The sequence below is a fragment of the Coccidioides posadasii genome, chromosome 5 (genome assembly GCF_018416015.2).
Source record: "Coccidioides posadasii str. Silveira chromosome 5, complete sequence".
Lineage (NCBI taxonomy): Eukaryota > Fungi > Ascomycota > Eurotiomycetes > Onygenales > Onygenaceae > Coccidioides > Coccidioides posadasii.
In genome coordinates this window covers 244,649-260,635 of record NC_089411.1, presented here as the reverse complement: position 1 = coordinate 260,635, position 15,987 = coordinate 244,649, and the positions used below count along the sequence as shown (strand labels likewise).

Genomic DNA, 15,987 nt, shown 5'->3' with positions numbered 1-15,987 from the left:
GTCTCTCAGATATGAGCATGAGATTTCTCATCCTCTTAAGTCGCTGTTGGTATCATTCCAACACTCTGTCCGCCAATGCCTAACCATCGTTGCCACAAGTGAGTGTGAGAGCGGCCTTGCGGAATGCAGCGTTGGAGATAGGTAGCTTGCAAGATCCGTGCAGAAGTATAACTGCTCAATCTCCTTATTATCGCTACCGTACTTGGCCTCAAAGAAGCCGATTAGCTTTATCGGAGGGTTAGCTACAGGGTCCGGATTTGCCCGTAGTCTCTTTACCCATTCACTCGGAGGGAGCTGTTCAAACTCCAGCCCTGCCGCATGGAGGGCAGGAAGGAGATCGCGGCTCCAGTCGACAGTTGTGGGATGGATTATGTGAAGCAGCGCACTTGGATCCATATCTACGTCTCTGTCCTGCGGGAAAGTTAAGTCTAAAATGACACTGGCCGCGGTATCAACCGGTAGCCAGCTCAGTTGCTCGTTAAGTTCGGGCAGAGCGCCGATTGTGATGGCGCTTCGTATAATTAGAGGAATCGCCTCTTGGGAGTTCCAGATACCATGCTCGGTGTCCCCTATGATCTGTCCTAGGCGGAAAACTCTGCAAACCATACCGAGCTTTGCCGCCCGAGCACAGATAAGCTCTGCTACGAGCTTTGATTGTCCGTACCCAGAAAATTGGGCATTGTGGAATATACTGTCACAAGTTGTATCTGGGATTTTTTCCGGGATCCTTGCCGGTCCGGGGGTGTTAATGACAGCCGCGATCGAGGACGCAAAATAAAACCTTGCTGGCTTCAAGGAGTGCGTCGACAGGCAAAACTTGATGAGGTTGTGGGTGCCTTTTTCAGAATCAGTTTGATTCTTACCCATATGGAAGATATCGGGGCTTACCGCGTATCTGATTTTCGAGACTTGACAGACCAAGATTAAAATTTACAGCCCAGGCAAGGTGGATAACTGTGTCCACTTCCCGTAACATACACTGATACGTCTGCTCGTTCAGTCCAAGGTTCTCTTCGCTAAAACTCGATCCTTGAGCAGAAATCTTCCTCAGTTCAAAAGGTGAAATAGAATCGTATAGCTTCCGCTGCTGTAATGAGCTGACCACCCGTGAATGAGCGTGATCGATCGACGATGCTCGAACAAGGCAATGAACCTGAATTATATCTGCACGTTTGATCAATTGCGAAACGACATGAGCTCCTAGTGATCCAGTTGCACCAGTGACTATGATAACACGGCCATCTAACGTCCTTTCGGCGGGTGTCTCGACAGGCACATGTGACGCGAAGCTACTATACGTCTCAACCAATCTTTTCATATTTTCACCGTCCTGTCGTCTCTCTTCCTCGTTAGAATTATTATTCGAGCCCGTTGATGACAAATATTTTGCTAATGCACCGATACTGGGATGTTCAAATACCACATTCTGCCCTATAAGACGGCCACGTGTAGCAACATGCTTGACAATCTGCGCCCTCGCACGCAGGGCTTGTAAGGAATCAACGCCCAGCGCGAAAAGATCTGTGTCATTTTGAAGCTGGCCGACCTCCTGGTCACTAAGGCCAAGTACTTCAATGAAGGTCTTGCGCAGAAACTCCTCGAGTTCTGAGAGGGCCATTTCTCGGGCCTCCTTGGAGGAATCCGCCGCAGCAGCAGCAGCATCGTAGGTTTGCTCTATGATGTCTGCGAATCGAGCATAGAATGCCGCTCGGATCACAGTCCCCTTGTCTGTTTTGGGATATTCCGTGCCAAAAGGGAGCACACGAATCATATCTCTGTCGATGCGGGCATACGCAGGGAGGAGGGTGTTGGCCTTTGCTACATCTTTTTCAATTATATCCAGGAAGGCTTCTGTTTCAAGTTCACGAGCATTCTCAGATGCGATGACGAGCATACCGAGCATCGGCTTTCCCGAGCCGAACACCACCGCATCGACAACATATGGGTTCATTCGGACCAATTGTTCCATCTGGAGTGGTATTGCCTTTTCGCCATTTAGCAACACAAGGGTGTCGTCCAACCTTCCTACGAGTTTCCAACGGTCCGGCTTCGTCGGGTGTTTTATAAACAAGTCTTTGGTGGCATATGAACCATCAGACCGGTTTTGAGCTACCTTGGCAGGCCATCCGGGCAGTACGACAAGCTCATATAGTCCACTGGCATCTTGCTCCTCAAAGTGAAGGAAAGGTGCAGCTTTGGAAGATATGCGCATGTAATTCCAATCCTTATCGTCAGGTGGGCGTACAGATGTCATCAACTGGCCGCATTCTGTACTAAATCGGGACCTCTGCGTTAGCAACGGAAAATTAAAGAGGGTTTGGAATGATCAGGAAAGAAGTACCATCCATAATGGCAAGCTAGCCTAACTCCCCTGCGGACCAATTCGTCCCCCAGAGCTTCTGGACATGATGAGCCACCAAAAGTGACCAGCTTTATTCGACTCAACAATTCTGTGCCTTGTGGAGTTTCTGCAATCAATTTCAAGGCATAAGGTACCCCAGAAAACATCTCAAACTGATGTCTTTCAAATGTCTCTACAAGTCGCGGTCCGGTCAATGGTAAGGAGGCGCTGTATAAGAATACTTCTTTTCTGGAAGTGAACCCTCGAATGACGCTGCTGATACCATGGGTATGGAAGAGCGGCAAAGTTATGAAGGCGGTCATTCCAAAATTATCGGCAGCGTTGCGAAGTATAGCCGAATGTTTTTGCGGCACAGGCTTAGGAGGACCTGTGGAGCCGCTCGAGTGAATGATCCAGCACGCATTGTTCGTTTCAACATTGAGGTCAAGCTCCTGGTCTATTGGGTTATTTCGACTAGGTGTAAGGTATATATTCCAGTCGGCAATGATGTGTGTCTGCAGGCCCGACACTCGCTCCCTAAGATTCGAGATCCGTTCGTGGAAGATTTTATCCAATACCACATCTGAGCAACTGGTCTCGTTGAGTAGACCGACAAAGTCCGCATCTGCGAGCCTTGTAGAAAGAAAAAGAACGGTGAATCCCAGCTTGCTCAACGCCAACGTTGAGATCAGATAGTCGACTGTTGACGGAGCGAGAAGCGCCACTACCCTTGTCCGATCTGAAGAATTTCTCCTGGGGTGAATAAACTTGGCATAGTGCTCTGCGACTTGGGAAGAATAGCCATTTAGATCTTGTGCCGTGTAGTGCACAAAGTCATTGGTGTTCTTGTCGCTAGGGTAGGCGATGAGGGGGAGGTCTGGCTCGTTGACCGCGAGTTGCTCTATGAGCTCGTACACTGTGCGAGGCATCATGTCTGTGATAGAAGCTTCACCCATGTTTTCTTCTTAGATTGACTTGGAGAAGTGCTGTAAAACACAGTCAGGCTCAATTGGCGGCTGGCGTGTTCAGCTAAAGGAATCGTGGGTGCAAGCATCTTTCCACTTCAAAGGACAGATCTATGCATGCCGTAAGGATGATCTGGGGAAGTATAAACCCCGCACGTGTACGAAATGCCATTCCAATTTTTGGCATCCAAAAATATTGGAGTTTTGGCAGTGAATCCAGCATCGCAGCGAATTGAAGTTTCAAGCGTGGGCCATGAGGCTCGGAACCATAATCCCGAAAGGGGTCAAATGGGATCAGGTCCAGAAGAAGCTTGAGCTTGCTTCTCGAAATGGCATCGTTCACTCTCAATCGGCGAAAAACTAATTAATTCTCGCAATTAAGATCCATTAACTGACTAACTACGAACATCACCTCCACAGGCCTAACTTCGTGAACATGATGACGATTTTCTCGGCTGTATATGTCCGCCACGCTGCTCCACCGAGTGCTCATATGCTTCGATACGGCTTTCTATCTTATATTGATTTGTAGTCGTCACATTCACCGGCCAGCATTACCAACTGTGTTCCATTCATCCATCACTTGTACCCGAAAATAATCACCATGGGGTCAATCGCCCTTCCTGAGCAATATGTCGTCAGCGACCAATACATCCACCAACCGCGTCAGATCCGAATCATCGTTGTTGGTGCTGGAATATCGGGAATAGCCTTCGCTTACAAGGTCAAGGAGCTGGAAAACGTTGAATATCAGATCTACGAGAAGAACGGAGACGTTGGAGGTACTTGGCTGGAGTCCCGATACCCTGGATGTTCATGCGATATCCCGGCGCATTCCTACACCTATCCCTGGATCGGAAATCCGGACTGGTCCGGGGTGTGAGTACATATACACCGCATAAGTTTTATGGTATAAGCTCATTCTGTTTGACAGATATGCCGGTGCGGAGGAAATCTGGAAATTTTACCGGGACAGAGCCGAAGAGTATGGAGTATACGAGAAGACGAAATTCAACCATAGGGTTGCTGGTTTGACATGGAACGAGAATGGTGGGAAATGGATGGTGAAAATTGAAGATCTAAAGAGTGGACAGGTGATAGAAGACTCAGCGGAGGTTGTCATCAATTGCGCTGGAGTGCTGAAGTGAGGGCAATTGAACTTCGGAATGTGAAATCCAGCTGACTTGGAGAATAGCAAGTGGAAGTGGCCCGATATTCCTGGCCTTCACTCATTCGAAGGAAAGCTGGTGCATACAGCCTGCTATCCTCAAGATCTCGATTTGACGGGAAAGACAGTCGCCGTTATTGGCGCAGGTTCATCAGGAATCCAGGTGGTCCCTACAATTCAACCCAGTGAGCCTTCCCATTCTTGCTCGTGGTCAAATTGGTACTAAGTATAAAAATAATAGTTGTGAAGTCTCTTATCAGCTTCAATAGGTCTCCCACTTGGATTGCACCTCAGTTTGCTGGTCACCTGGCATCAGCTGGACGAGCAACGAAATACACAGAAGAAGAAAAAGAGAAATTCCGTAACGATCGTGACTACCTACGGAAGTACCGACAGGAAATTGACCATGCAATCAATTCCAGATTCCCGAATTTCTACAAAGGCTCGCAAGAGCAGAAGATTTCAAGAGAGATTGTCGAGAAGGGAATGCGGGAAAGACTTTCGAAGATGGATCCAGAACTTCGCGAGAAGCTGATTCCAGACTTTGATGTGGGATGTAGACGGCGAGTAATCGGGTCTATATGCGTAATGGCTTGGATTATGCTAATTTGCATTCATAGTGTCACTCCTGGCGATGGCTACCTGGAAGCACTGCAAGAACCTAATGTCGAAGTTGTCAGAACTTCAATCCAGGAGATCAACAAAGAAGGCGTAGTCACAGCTGATGGGAAGACCTACCCAGCTGATGTTATCATTGCAGCCACGGGCTACGATACGTCCTATGTTCCTCCGTTCCCACTCATCGGAAGGAACGGTGTGGATCTTGGAAAAAGGTGGGCAAAGACGGGCGCAGAGGCCTATTTTACTTGTGCTGTACCAGACATGCCGAACTACTTCAGTAAGTGAATCTTTCTCCTCATAAAATCGACACGTATTCTCATCCGATATTCCTGTAGTGGTTGTTGGGCCAAACACGCCAATATCGAACGGTTCGCTTATGCCTGCTATTGAAAATCAACTGGAATTTGCGTTAAGCTTCGCAAAGAAGATCCAAAGAGAAGGAGTGAAGTCAGTAGTGGTTAGCCAACAGGCGACGACGGAGTTCAACGATCACAAGGATGCGGTCATGGAACTGTTAACTTTTTCCGGGAACTGCAATAGTTGGTAAGTTTGCATTCTAATCCTGACTTGTGCAACTGTCTGACCGTCTCACAGGTACAAAGGAGGAACATCAAATGGCAGGATCGTTGGCCCGTGGGCCGGTTCGCTTAATCATTTCTTAGAGAGCATAAGGGACCCTCGCCTGCAGGACTTTGAGTTTACATATGAGAGCGCGAACAGGTTTGCCTATCTCGGTCGTGGGCTTTCGCTTAAAGATATCAAGAAAGAGGACCTCGCCTGGTACATTAGATAGGAGACAGGGCTTGCTTAGAAGATTGCTTTAGCTGCACATTTATTCTTGTATATAATAATGAGCTTGATGCATGTCAATTTCCTTGAACATCATAAACAATCATCCCTGCATGGGTTGTCCCCTTGCCAATAACCTTTTCCTGGACAAAACAAGGATATGCTTAATAGTGGCTAGTTAACTGGTTAGTCCTCAGAACGCAGAGCAGAACCAAATAACAACTCTTCCTCCTTTGAACAAGTACACATATACAGTTGCTAAAAGGAGCCACTATGTACTGGTGTTGTCCATGCGGTAACCTGTTCCTTAGTTTTTGAAGCCCTAAACACTCACATGAGCACAAAAAGGGGGGTTTTAAGTTTCCATCCTTTTGAGACAAGCAGGGAATGCATAGTTGAGGCCCAACTTTGCAATTCTCTCTAAGTTGACAAAATGTATCCTGTAACTACTCAGTGCACCATGCATACTCTTATTTCGTGAAGAATCTAATCGAACTCGGAAAAGCACGAGTGGTTGCAAAAATGGGCCTCCTAATCGCGATTGACGTCGTTGGTTGGCCAGCTACGGAGTAGTTACATCGGCGGATTGTATCCGATGGGAACAACCCGGCTCGAACGTCACAGACACTTTGCTGCTGCTCCAGCTTCGGGAACGACGACTGATCACAGTTTGCAATGATGAATTGCGGGGTTAATTACTTCGGAAAGCTATTTTCCGGGCGATTTTTGATTGCTAAAACGAGCATGCGGGGATATATACTGCGGATGGCCTGCATGACGTTGCACCAGAGGCGTTGTTATCAACTTGTCGCTGGAACTACCTTGATATCTAACATCCACAGCATCCAGCTAAGTTAACAATGGCACACATTTTTGAACTTGCCGAAACGCTCTCCCTCTCCCCCAACTACTCCAATGGCATGAAATCAAGCTCCCAGCTCAAGTTTCCCGCCACTGAAGTATTCCACGGTTTCAACAGGCCTTCGCGCATTGAAGGTGATGTCCAGAATCTCGAAGTAACGGGCCAAATCCCAACAGACATAGATGGAACATTCTTCCGCGTCCAACCAGACCACCGTTTCCCTCCGGTTTACGATTCAGACATCCATTTCAACGGCGACGGCAATGTCACAGCTATCCGCATTGCGAATGGGAGCGCCCACTTCAAGCAGCGATATGTCCACACGGACCGGTATGATGCGGAGAGTAAAGCCGGAAAAGCGCTTTTTGGCAAGTATCGCAATCCGTACACGGACAATGAGGCGGTCAAAGGCGTAATTCGCACCGCGGCGAACACAAATATCTTTTTCTGGAGAGGAATGTTGCTTGCGACAAAGGAAGATGGACCACCGTATGCGATGGATCCAGACACTTTAGAGACGATTGGACGGTATGATTTTGAGGGTCAGATACTAAGTCCCACATTCACGGCACACCCGAAATTTGACCCGAGGACAGGGGAAATGGTGTGTTACGGATATGAAGTAAGGCGGTCTTTTCGATAGCTTCTCCCAGGAATGCTAATAGATCGTGTAGGCTGGTGGTGACGGCAATGATGGCTCTTCCGACATAGTGGTATACTCCATCAATGCCGAAGGAGTCAAGACAGAGGAATGCTGGTATAAGGCACCGTTCTGTGGCATAATTCATGACTGTGGGATAAGTGATAACTGGGTTGTTCTTCCAATGACACCGCTTAAATGCGACCCGGAGCGTCTAAAGAAAGGAGAGAACCACTGGGCCTGGGATCCAAACGAAGACCAGTGGTATGGGCTTGTGCCACGCCGAGGGGGAAAGCCAGAAGACATTAAATGGTACCGTTCAAAGAATGGTAAGATAATTCCCTGCTCTCTTTAGCGGTCATTGTTGACTAACAGCTTCCAGCTTTCCAAGGCCACACCGTAAGCTGCTACGAAACTCCCGATGGTAAAGTCGTATTTGACCTTACTATCGCGGACGGCAACGTCTTCTTCTTCTGGCCTCCGATCGACACCCCTGCAGGAACGGTCGCGAAGAGGAACAAGCTGCAAAACAAGACAACCCGTTGGATATTCGATCCCAACACGCCCACCAACTCCTGGGTGGATCCTGCCGAAGAATTTGATACATACTCCGGCGAATTTTCACGCATCGATGACCGCTTCACAACAATGAAATACAATCATTACTGGCAGGCAGTCATTGACGGGACTAAGCCCTACGATTTCGCGAAATGTGGGAGCCCGGCGGGTGGGCTATTCAATAGTCTAGGCCACTTCACATGGGACAGCTCGGCTCGCGAGACGTTTTGGGCAGGACCATGCGCAACATTCCAGGAGCCGGCTTTCATCCCGCGGGCGGGGAGCACGCAGGAAGGGGATGGGTATATTATCGCTCTGCTGAACCATCTTGATGTGCTGCGCAATGATGTGTGTATATTCGATGCGCAAAACATTTCACAGGGCCCGGTTGCAGTCATCCATTTACCGTTCAAGCTCAGGTTAGGTCTTCATGGGAACTTTGTGGAGCAGGGTGAGATTGAGGCGTGGAAGCAGAAGAGAGAGCGGGAGTTGGGACCAGTGAAAGCTGCAAGTGCGCCGCTGCCGTGGCAGCAGAAGGCGACATCTGCGGGTGAAGTGTAAACGGTACTGGCGTGCAAACAGTCTAAGTGATATATCTTAAATAGCCTTCCAAATTCGATCGAGTAATATGGCTTCACCCTACGCTGGACTGTGTCAGCACTCGCAATATTAAGACAAGCAGAAAGATAACTGGATAGCATGGTGGTGTGGGATATTGTGGAAGGGTTAGTAGAGTATAATTTCAGAGGATTTAAATTTCTCGCTGCTCTATATCAAATACGAGGTGTGATGCGGACAGTGTAGCGTCCGCGAAGATATCCATCAACCCCGAGCGAGTATCCAGGTCCAGCGTCTCGAACACGTCGAATTGCGAAGCGTCAAAATTACTGGGAATGTCAGTCCAAATATGTCGCAAAGTAACACGAGGAGAGACTTACAAATCAGCAGTCCCATCAACATAACTTGGCCCTGATTCTGGAGGAAATATGACCCTGCCTTCGATTCCATCCGGATACTTCTGTTGCTGGTGTTGATTCGTTTGAATTTGCAAGTGTACCAGTGGCTCCAAAGCACCGCTCTCGTGAATTCTCGCTTCCAATTCTGGGGAGATCTTCTCGCACCATCCAATTCTCTCCATGCTGGTTACAGTCTCGAGGCAAAACCTGAGCATGTCCTGATGCTCCGGCCTGCCCAACTTCTGGACGGCCAAGATCAGAATCCACATAACCTCCCCAATACAATGACAGTCAAACAAAATCCGACTTGACAACCCCCGGTCGTCTACCATGCGTTTTAGTATCTGCACAGAGAGCTCTGCTGCTTCGATGCACTTCCCGCTGAGTTCCTCGTAGCATGCTCTTTTGGCAGGGACCACGATCGTGGACGGGCGAGAGACAGTAAAGAGGAGAAAAGGGCGTGTGACAGATATGACAGAGCTCCAATACCGCAAGTGCAGGACCAATACCGGTCGGCGATGCTGAGGCGGATGGGAGGAGTCCCAGTGGAGGTATGGAGGCGCGTTGTCCAGCCAGGATTTCAGATCATTCAAGCTCTCTGTGACTCGACTTATTGGCAATCGGCCACCAACTTGTGCAGGTTCGATAAAGCAGGTATAGCTAATCCTCTTCCTAAGCCGAACAAGGGAGGATGATAGTGCTTGGTACCCCAGTGGCATGTTCGGCCCTGGGTCCATGATCTAGATGCGCCGACCAATGTTAGAAAAGCATTAGCTGCATAGACTTCGACAAAAGTCGCGTACCTGCTCAGATGCCGGCGGCGTTTTCACAAATCCGGCATCCTCGCCAATAGCACATGGGTAACCGAAGCGGATAGCCATCTCATGGTCAAGCGTATATATCGTCCACCATAGACGTCTGCCTCTTTCTCGTTCAACTGAGTCTCTAGTTCGGGGCGAAATGTCTCTGTGTAGGCCAAGTGAGAATCCAATCCTCACCGCCGTTCCGAGGTGTAGATAAGCCCCCACGCTATAACACATTGCATGCATGGCCAGACTCTGTGATTATTAGTGTTATAGACACAAGTGTGAGAGAGTGCATAACGTACCAGCAACCCAAAAGCTTTCACACTTTCAATATCTGCCTCATCCGCAGCTCCAGCCGAGAGTTCTTTTGCCAAAGTCAAGTAATCTGGCGCCTGTTTACCAGCATGTTCCACAGCACTTCCCGAGTGTATTATTTGATTACTCGGAACCATACTTCCTATCGCAAAAATTGAATATAGCGAACAAAGCCAAGATGAGCTCGCTCTCGTCCCCCGATCTTCGAGGGTTTGGTCAAGGAGGCTGTAAAACTGCTCAGGGGAGTAAAACCAGTATAAACAATGTACCTCTTCAAAGAAATATCCCACATAGCGCATACACAGCTGGCGAGGAGGCAAGTATATCTCCCCTCGCCGTGTACTCATGGGGCTTTCCGGGGTCGTTGGCGGGAGCAAGCCTGTTTTCAACGGTGGAATGACTTTTGGGTCTGAATCGATAAAGGTCTGCTGTGCTACACGCGCAGCATGATTCCAGCGAATCGACGAATCTGCGCCGACATAGCGGTATTTTCCCAACGAGTCCAGAAGCATGCAACCTCGCTCTTCTTGCAGGACGGGATGTTCGTCCGGTTCCATGACTTCCTCTGGCAGTCCATCTGCGTCGTCCATTCTTTTGTTAGCATGGCCATTTTGTGGCTGCTGCTGATCCTGCTGTTGTTGTAGCCTTGGACTCGTGGGGCGAGCGTTGCCGTTGCCGATTCCATTGGCATCACTTAGTTTAGCAAGAATGCTTTGGATGCCCTCAACCGTAAGCTCCGGCAGCTCTTCTTCAGACACGAAGCGACGGAGCAGCGTGATGGAAGACTCATAGACCTCCTCCGACACGCGGTAAAATGGACGCTTTCTGTTTTTGAGATTGACTTCACAAGGTACACCGAGCTGTGCGCAATACTGGCATGTACCATTCTCTTGAAAATTCGAGCGTCGGTCAGCATTGTTACAGGCTCAATTGCTAAGACTAAGCCTACCAACGCCGACACACTAGATCTCACCGATCAGTTTATCATATCCGCTGAGAGGCAGGGATCGCCAGCCACTTTACCTTCGTCTTCCTCGCCTTACAAGTCTCGCAGCTTTGACGCGCCCTTTTCCGCGGCTGCTGCTCCGCGGCGTTCTTCTCGCGCGGGCGTTTCTGTGCCGTCGGTGTTCCGGCCGAATCCATGTCGGTGTGGTGTGATCAGTGATGTTTGGTGCTGCACCCAACGATCCGGGGGCGGAACATTGTCTCCTTTCTTATTCAACTGCGCATGCGGGGGCGGAGATGATAACCCGAGGCTATGCACTGGTTATGGTCCTCCAGACAAAGTTGGCGCCAGCAACCAGCCGACTGGCTCTCACTTCGCTCAACTCGCAAATTAGCGAGGAACTAGCTTATTAAGTAGCGTCGCCACCGGGGCGAACTGTAGCGAGTCAGAAGCCGGACGAGAAGCAATATCGTGACAACATGCGTTTTGTTTCTCTTCTACACATTGACTCATTCTATCATAACTACTATTAACATTTCTACTCGAAAATCAAATGCAATGGCTTCACGCCCACAGTAAAATGGTCCTTCGTCTCAGTCACCAATTTCGTCCCGTCCTCGCCCGGCGCAAACCTGACCGTCGAGAAGTTGCGAATGAAGTAAGTGATCAGATTCCGCATCTCCGTAAGAGCCAGTGCTCGGCCGATACACCCGTTTGTGCCTGTCATAGGGTGTTAGATTTTTTGCGAGTTTGATCGCTGCGCCAGCTTCACTTACCAATATTCCACGTCAAGAAAGCATCTCTATTCTTAATAAGTTCCGGCTTCGAGTACCACCGCTCTGGAATGAACTCCTCGGCATTCGCGTAGTTAGCTTCGTCACGTTGCATGGTATATAACGGGATAACGATCGTGGTTCCTCCTGGGATATAAGTCCCGCTAATCGTAACACCCTCTGGGGGAGTAACCCGCGGAAATCCAGACGGAATAGCAGGATGAAGGCGCAAAGTTTCCTGGATTACCCCGTTGAGATGTTGCGCCTTGGATACGTCTTTGGGGTCGAGTTGAGGTTTTCCATTGAGCAATGGCTCTAACTCAGCTCGCAACTTTTCGACCTGTGACGGATCCTTTGCCAAGTGATAGAAGAGAAAGGTGAGCGTTGCCGCCGTTGTATCGGAACCCCCAACGATGGTCAGCCTGGTATCACCACGCAGCCACTGATAGTCAATATCCTTCTTCTCAGTCTGGTCGTAGGCATCTATTAGATGGGACAGAATCTGTGGCCGTGTTTAATAGACGAACTAAATACTCAATATAGGGCATTTCCTCACATCTCGCTTATCCGACTTCTTTTGAGTGCGTTGCTTGACCTGTGACCCGACAAACTCCAACCAAGCCCGCGCACCCTTTCCAGCCCATGGCATCTTGTGCAAAATGGGCGCCATCCAAGGGACAGGGCTCGTGGGCCCGACATGTTTCATGCTGGTTTCTAGGAGAGTGGGAATCCATCGATTCGTCTCCGTAGTCATCATGTGAAATTCTTTTCCAAGACCCAAATCACCCATCACGTCAAACGCTGGTAAATCAATGTAAGCACAGACTCGAGCATTATGAGGAGATTGGGGATAGACAGAGAGGCAGAATGTACCAAAATATTTGAACCACTCAGACGCGTCAAACGGTTTCCCGCTCAGACGATTCATCTGCCTCACAAACTCCTCGCAATGCACCATCACTCGTTCTTCATACTCGCGCAGAGCCGTCGGAGTAAACGCCTTACTGAACACCTTTCTCCGGGCATCATGAACTTTCTTGTCACGCACCGTATGTAAATTCACAAGCGGCAGAGATCGATCATACCACGGGCCCTTGAAACATTTAGCCCTGTCGCTTAGAACGATAGGGATAGCAGCCGGATCATTGATGGACAAATTAGCAGGGCCTAACACTTCATCATTAGCAATGTCCCTCGAGGTCAGCGCGTACCCATGTCGAATTTGATGCTGAAATTCCATACTTACCAGTCCGAATGATTGGGCCATACTGCTTGTGCAACTTCTTCATAACAAGGTAGTTATCCGACTTTCGAATCATGCACATATGGTACAAGTTGGACGCCCTGGCCCAAAACGGCCCCTTGAACTTCCGCAACGGATGGAAGAATATCCGATAGATCCCAATGCTGCCATAGAGTCCCACAAAGTACGAAGTCGAGAGAAGAATTGTGAGAATGAGTGTACGTAAAAACTGGTACTCAGTCACTCGTAGGACGGAGACGGCCAGGACAGTAATGCCTGCGAAGATCCGGGTGATCCATCGATGCGCATACTTGTGATGTTCACCGCGGATGAAGTACAGGAGATGGCTGAGGACGCCAACACCTCCTGCGACAGCACAGGGTGTCATGAAGGTACAGTCCATGTTGATAGGAGTGATCGATAGCAACGCCGTGGCGCCACCCGGAAGGATGCTGTGCATCAGTTTATGAACCATCAGAAACCTTGGAGATCTCCATCCTCCCCGGATCGGGGAGATACCCCAAGATAGCGACACCGGGGCCGCGGCGGAGCTCCTCCGCGGCCATCTCGTCGCGATGGTGGCTGTATCTGGCGAGCGGTACCATGCTTCCGACGAAGCGTCTTAGATGCGGCGACTTGCATCCGGGCGATCAGCCCATCAGAATTTTCGGAAACATGATCGCGACGCGTCAGACGCTGCAGATACATATATCGGTTAGCTACTTGCGAACGAAATCAGGGTTGAAGAAGAAATTCTAAAGCTGCAAAGACTGAATCGATGGATTAATGCTCGATTACGTTGTGCAACTGATCCGCTTGACGATTGACTGAACGTCGCGACTTGTTGGGCCAAGTGGGCATGGAAACTCACTTTGACTCGGGAAGGACTCCTATTGCTCGTTCTAGAGGGAAATGCCTTTTTGGCATTTCTCGGCAGCCTTGGCGTGAACTTAACTACGTGAGAGCGCTGGAGTCAAACAGTCTTCGACGGAGAACGACGAGCAACGCGAAATGAGTCGACAGGCATACACAACCGGTTAGTCCGCACGAGTTGAAAATGTTGAAGAGAAAATTTTCAGTACGAGCTCTCGAAGCCGGCTCTTAATTTGACTAACTCTAAGTAAAACAAAAAAAAAAAAAAAAAAAAAAAAAAGAGGCTAGTTCTTCGAAGCAGACTCAACGTGCTCTGCGTCGGGCTTGACCTCTCCGAAAACGTTCATCAGGCCGCGTTCCTTTGCCTCCTGGCTTTCCACGCACACATACTTGGGGAAATCCCTCGTAGGCACATTGTTCCTGAACATCTCATCGATCTCCTCGAGAGTGCGGCCTCTCACCTCAGGTAGATAATACCACACGAACGCGGTGACGATGAGCCCGCTAACGAACCAGATATATCCGTACTTGGGACCCCAGTTCAGTTCTCCGGGATTGATGAAGTAGGGCGTGGTAAAGGCGCTCAACCATGCAAACGTAAAGCTTGTGGCAGTCGACAAGCCCATAGTATAACCGCGGAGGTTTTGCGCGGGGAGCTCGCCAGCAACGAGGTACACGTAAGGTTCAAGGCCGAAATTGAAGCCAAAGACGTAAATGGACACGATTATGACCAGTGCGATACCCGCGCCATCCTTGGAGACGCTTGGGGAAGTGTACACGGCAGCCATGAGGAGCATAGCGATTGTGCAAATTGCGCAGCCTGCGACGATAATGCGCCGGCGACCGATGTGGGTTACAATGCACCAAGTGGTGAAGAGACCAGCGAGGCCAACACAGTTGGTCACGATGATCCATTTGAATGGGTCACCGACATTAGCCTATTCGCTGTCAGATGCTTCTTTATTACACCGTAGTTAAACCAAATTGGAGACTCACCACCCGGAAAAAGTACGTTCCAAATGCAAGGATAAACATTGCGCCCACACCAGCGTTTGCAGTGCCAACACCAACAGCGATAATTGTTCTCCGCAGATTATGACCCTTGAACAGCTCGAAGAACAAACGCCAGTCCTTCCGGGCCTCGGCCTCGCGTCTCGCAATCGCCTTCATCTCCTCGAATTCCTGCTGGACCGCGACCTCATCGTAGGCCCCCTTGCGGAAGAAACGCAAGCTGCGAAGCGCCTCCTCGGTCTTGCCGTGGTGCAGCAGCCAGCGGGGTGATTCGGGGAGAAAGGGCAGCGTAAGAATGAGGATTATGGGCGCAGGGTAGCAAACATAGAGAGGAATCTGATAGGCTTTGCGGCTCATGATGTGGTTGGTTCTGTGGTTAATCACCTGTGCCCCGTTAGCAGGTTTCGTTCTCATAGAACCGAGAACTTTGGGCCAGACGAACCATGCCAATAGTCGTTCCGATGGCAATCCAGCAGGTCACCATACTAAGACAGAGACCACGGAAGCGGGGTGGCGTGCACTCCTGTAGATACAGGATCGTAAAATTGAGCAGCAAGCCGTTACCCACTCCGATTAAAAGTCTGGAAAAATAGAGAGCTCCCATGGAGGTGGTCTCAGCCATGATGGCGATGCAGACAATGACAATAAGCGAGCCGAACATGAGCGAGTAGCGACGGCAAATATGCGCGCCGATGAAGCCCGTGCTGATAGAACCAATGACGCTGCCCAGGATCATGAACGAGGAGATCATCTGCTGAGGACCCGCCTAATCATAGCTTATTAGCAACGTCCTCATGGAGAATAGAAAGAATCGGGGCAAGGTTACGTACGTGGATATCCCATTTTCCCGACTCAGTTTGGTAGCCAAACACCTGAAGGAAGCCGGGCATGGCTTGAAAACCTGCGATGGCGCCCTTGTCAAAGCCATACTCAAAGAGAGAAATTCCCATGTACAGCGTGATGGCGAAGATGCGCCAGTTGGCTTTGAGGCTGGTGTCACGACGGCCTTCACCTACGGCCTGCTGCTCCCCATCAGGGGCGTCGGAAGACATATTGGCAATAAGCAGCAGCAATTCAAGAGGAAAGCACAAAGGAAAGAAACGAGTCACAAAACTCGGAG

General features: G+C 49.6%; 6 protein-coding genes across 7 annotated transcripts; 2 read left to right on the top strand and 4 right to left on the bottom strand.

Moving 5' to 3' along the window:
* Window positions 1-27: 27 nt before the first annotated feature.
* Window positions 28-3,297, bottom strand: D8B26_008049 (putative NRPS-like protein biosynthetic cluster; the record flags this gene model as incomplete). The annotated part of the gene is made up of 3 exons (XM_003071425.1): window positions 28-836; window positions 889-2,273; window positions 2,342-3,297. 3 exons carry the CDS (start codon window positions 3,295-3,297, stop codon window positions 28-30), a joined length of 3,150 nt encoding a protein of 1,049 aa, XP_003071471.1.
* Window positions 3,298-3,910: 613 nt separating this feature from the next.
* Window positions 3,911-5,900, top strand: D8B26_008048 (uncharacterized protein; the record flags this gene model as incomplete). The annotated part of the gene is made up of 7 exons (XM_003071424.2): window positions 3,911-4,185; window positions 4,241-4,450; window positions 4,502-4,659; window positions 4,716-5,037; window positions 5,095-5,372; window positions 5,431-5,638; window positions 5,690-5,900. The coding sequence occupies 7 exons, from the start codon at window positions 3,911-3,913 to the stop codon at window positions 5,886-5,888; spliced, it is 1,650 nt and encodes a 549-aa protein (XP_003071470.1). The 3' UTR covers window positions 5,889-5,900.
* Window positions 5,901-6,744: 844 nt separating this feature from the next.
* D8B26_008047 (uncharacterized protein) lies at window positions 6,745-8,505 on the top strand (the record flags this gene model as incomplete). The annotated part of the gene is made up of 3 exons (XM_003071423.1): window positions 6,745-7,368; window positions 7,421-7,715; window positions 7,769-8,505. 3 exons carry the CDS (start codon window positions 6,745-6,747, stop codon window positions 8,503-8,505), a joined length of 1,656 nt encoding a protein of 551 aa, XP_003071469.1.
* Window positions 8,506-8,673: 168 nt separating this feature from the next.
* Window positions 8,674-11,249, bottom strand: D8B26_008046 (uncharacterized protein). 2 transcript variants are annotated; one of them, XM_066125732.1, is made up of 6 exons: window positions 11,045-11,249; window positions 10,971-10,983; window positions 10,009-10,910; window positions 9,704-9,958; window positions 8,883-9,640; window positions 8,674-8,831 (listed from the first exon to the last, which is right to left on the bottom strand). In XM_066125732.1, the coding sequence occupies exons 1-6, from the start codon at window positions 11,162-11,164 to the stop codon at window positions 8,696-8,698; spliced, it is 2,184 nt and encodes a 727-aa protein (XP_065981816.1). In that variant the 5' UTR covers window positions 11,165-11,249; the 3' UTR covers window positions 8,674-8,695. The 2 variants fall into 2 exon arrangements, with proteins under 2 accessions (XP_065981816.1, XP_065981815.1); XM_066125731.1 differs by having other exon boundaries at window positions 10,009-10,983.
* A 208-nt stretch (window positions 11,250-11,457) lies between these two features.
* Window positions 11,458-13,588, bottom strand: D8B26_008045 (uncharacterized protein; the record flags this gene model as incomplete). Its single annotated transcript, XM_066125730.1, has 6 exons — window positions 11,458-11,687; window positions 11,744-12,242; window positions 12,297-12,541; window positions 12,614-12,907; window positions 12,987-13,435; window positions 13,503-13,588. 6 exons carry the CDS (start codon window positions 13,586-13,588, stop codon window positions 11,506-11,508), a joined length of 1,755 nt encoding a protein of 584 aa, XP_065981814.1. The 3' UTR covers window positions 11,458-11,505.
* A 515-nt stretch (window positions 13,589-14,103) lies between these two features.
* D8B26_008044 (uncharacterized protein) lies at window positions 14,104-15,919 on the bottom strand (the record flags this gene model as incomplete). The annotated part of the gene is made up of 4 exons (XM_003071420.2): window positions 14,104-14,794; window positions 14,853-15,251; window positions 15,310-15,633; window positions 15,698-15,919. The coding sequence occupies 4 exons, from the start codon at window positions 15,917-15,919 to the stop codon at window positions 14,141-14,143; spliced, it is 1,599 nt and encodes a 532-aa protein (XP_003071466.1). The 3' UTR covers window positions 14,104-14,140.
* Window positions 15,920-15,987: the final 68 nt, after the last annotated feature.

What these genes read in the sequence shown, in the direction of transcription:
- D8B26_008046 (XM_066125732.1), bottom strand. Translation starts at nt 11,164, where the DNA reads ATGGATTCGGCCGGAACACCGACGGCACAGAAACGCCCGCGCGAGAAG. An exon ending in TGAAAGCTTTTGGGTTGCTG is followed by an intron (nt 9,959 to 10,008) that starts GTACGTTATGCA and finishes TAATAATCACAG; the next exon opens with AGTCTGGCCATGCATGCAAT. An exon ending in CGCCGCCGGCATCTGAGCAG is followed by an intron (nt 9,641 to 9,703) that starts GTACGCGACTTT and finishes CGGCGCATCTAG; the next exon opens with ATCATGGACCCAGGGCCGAA.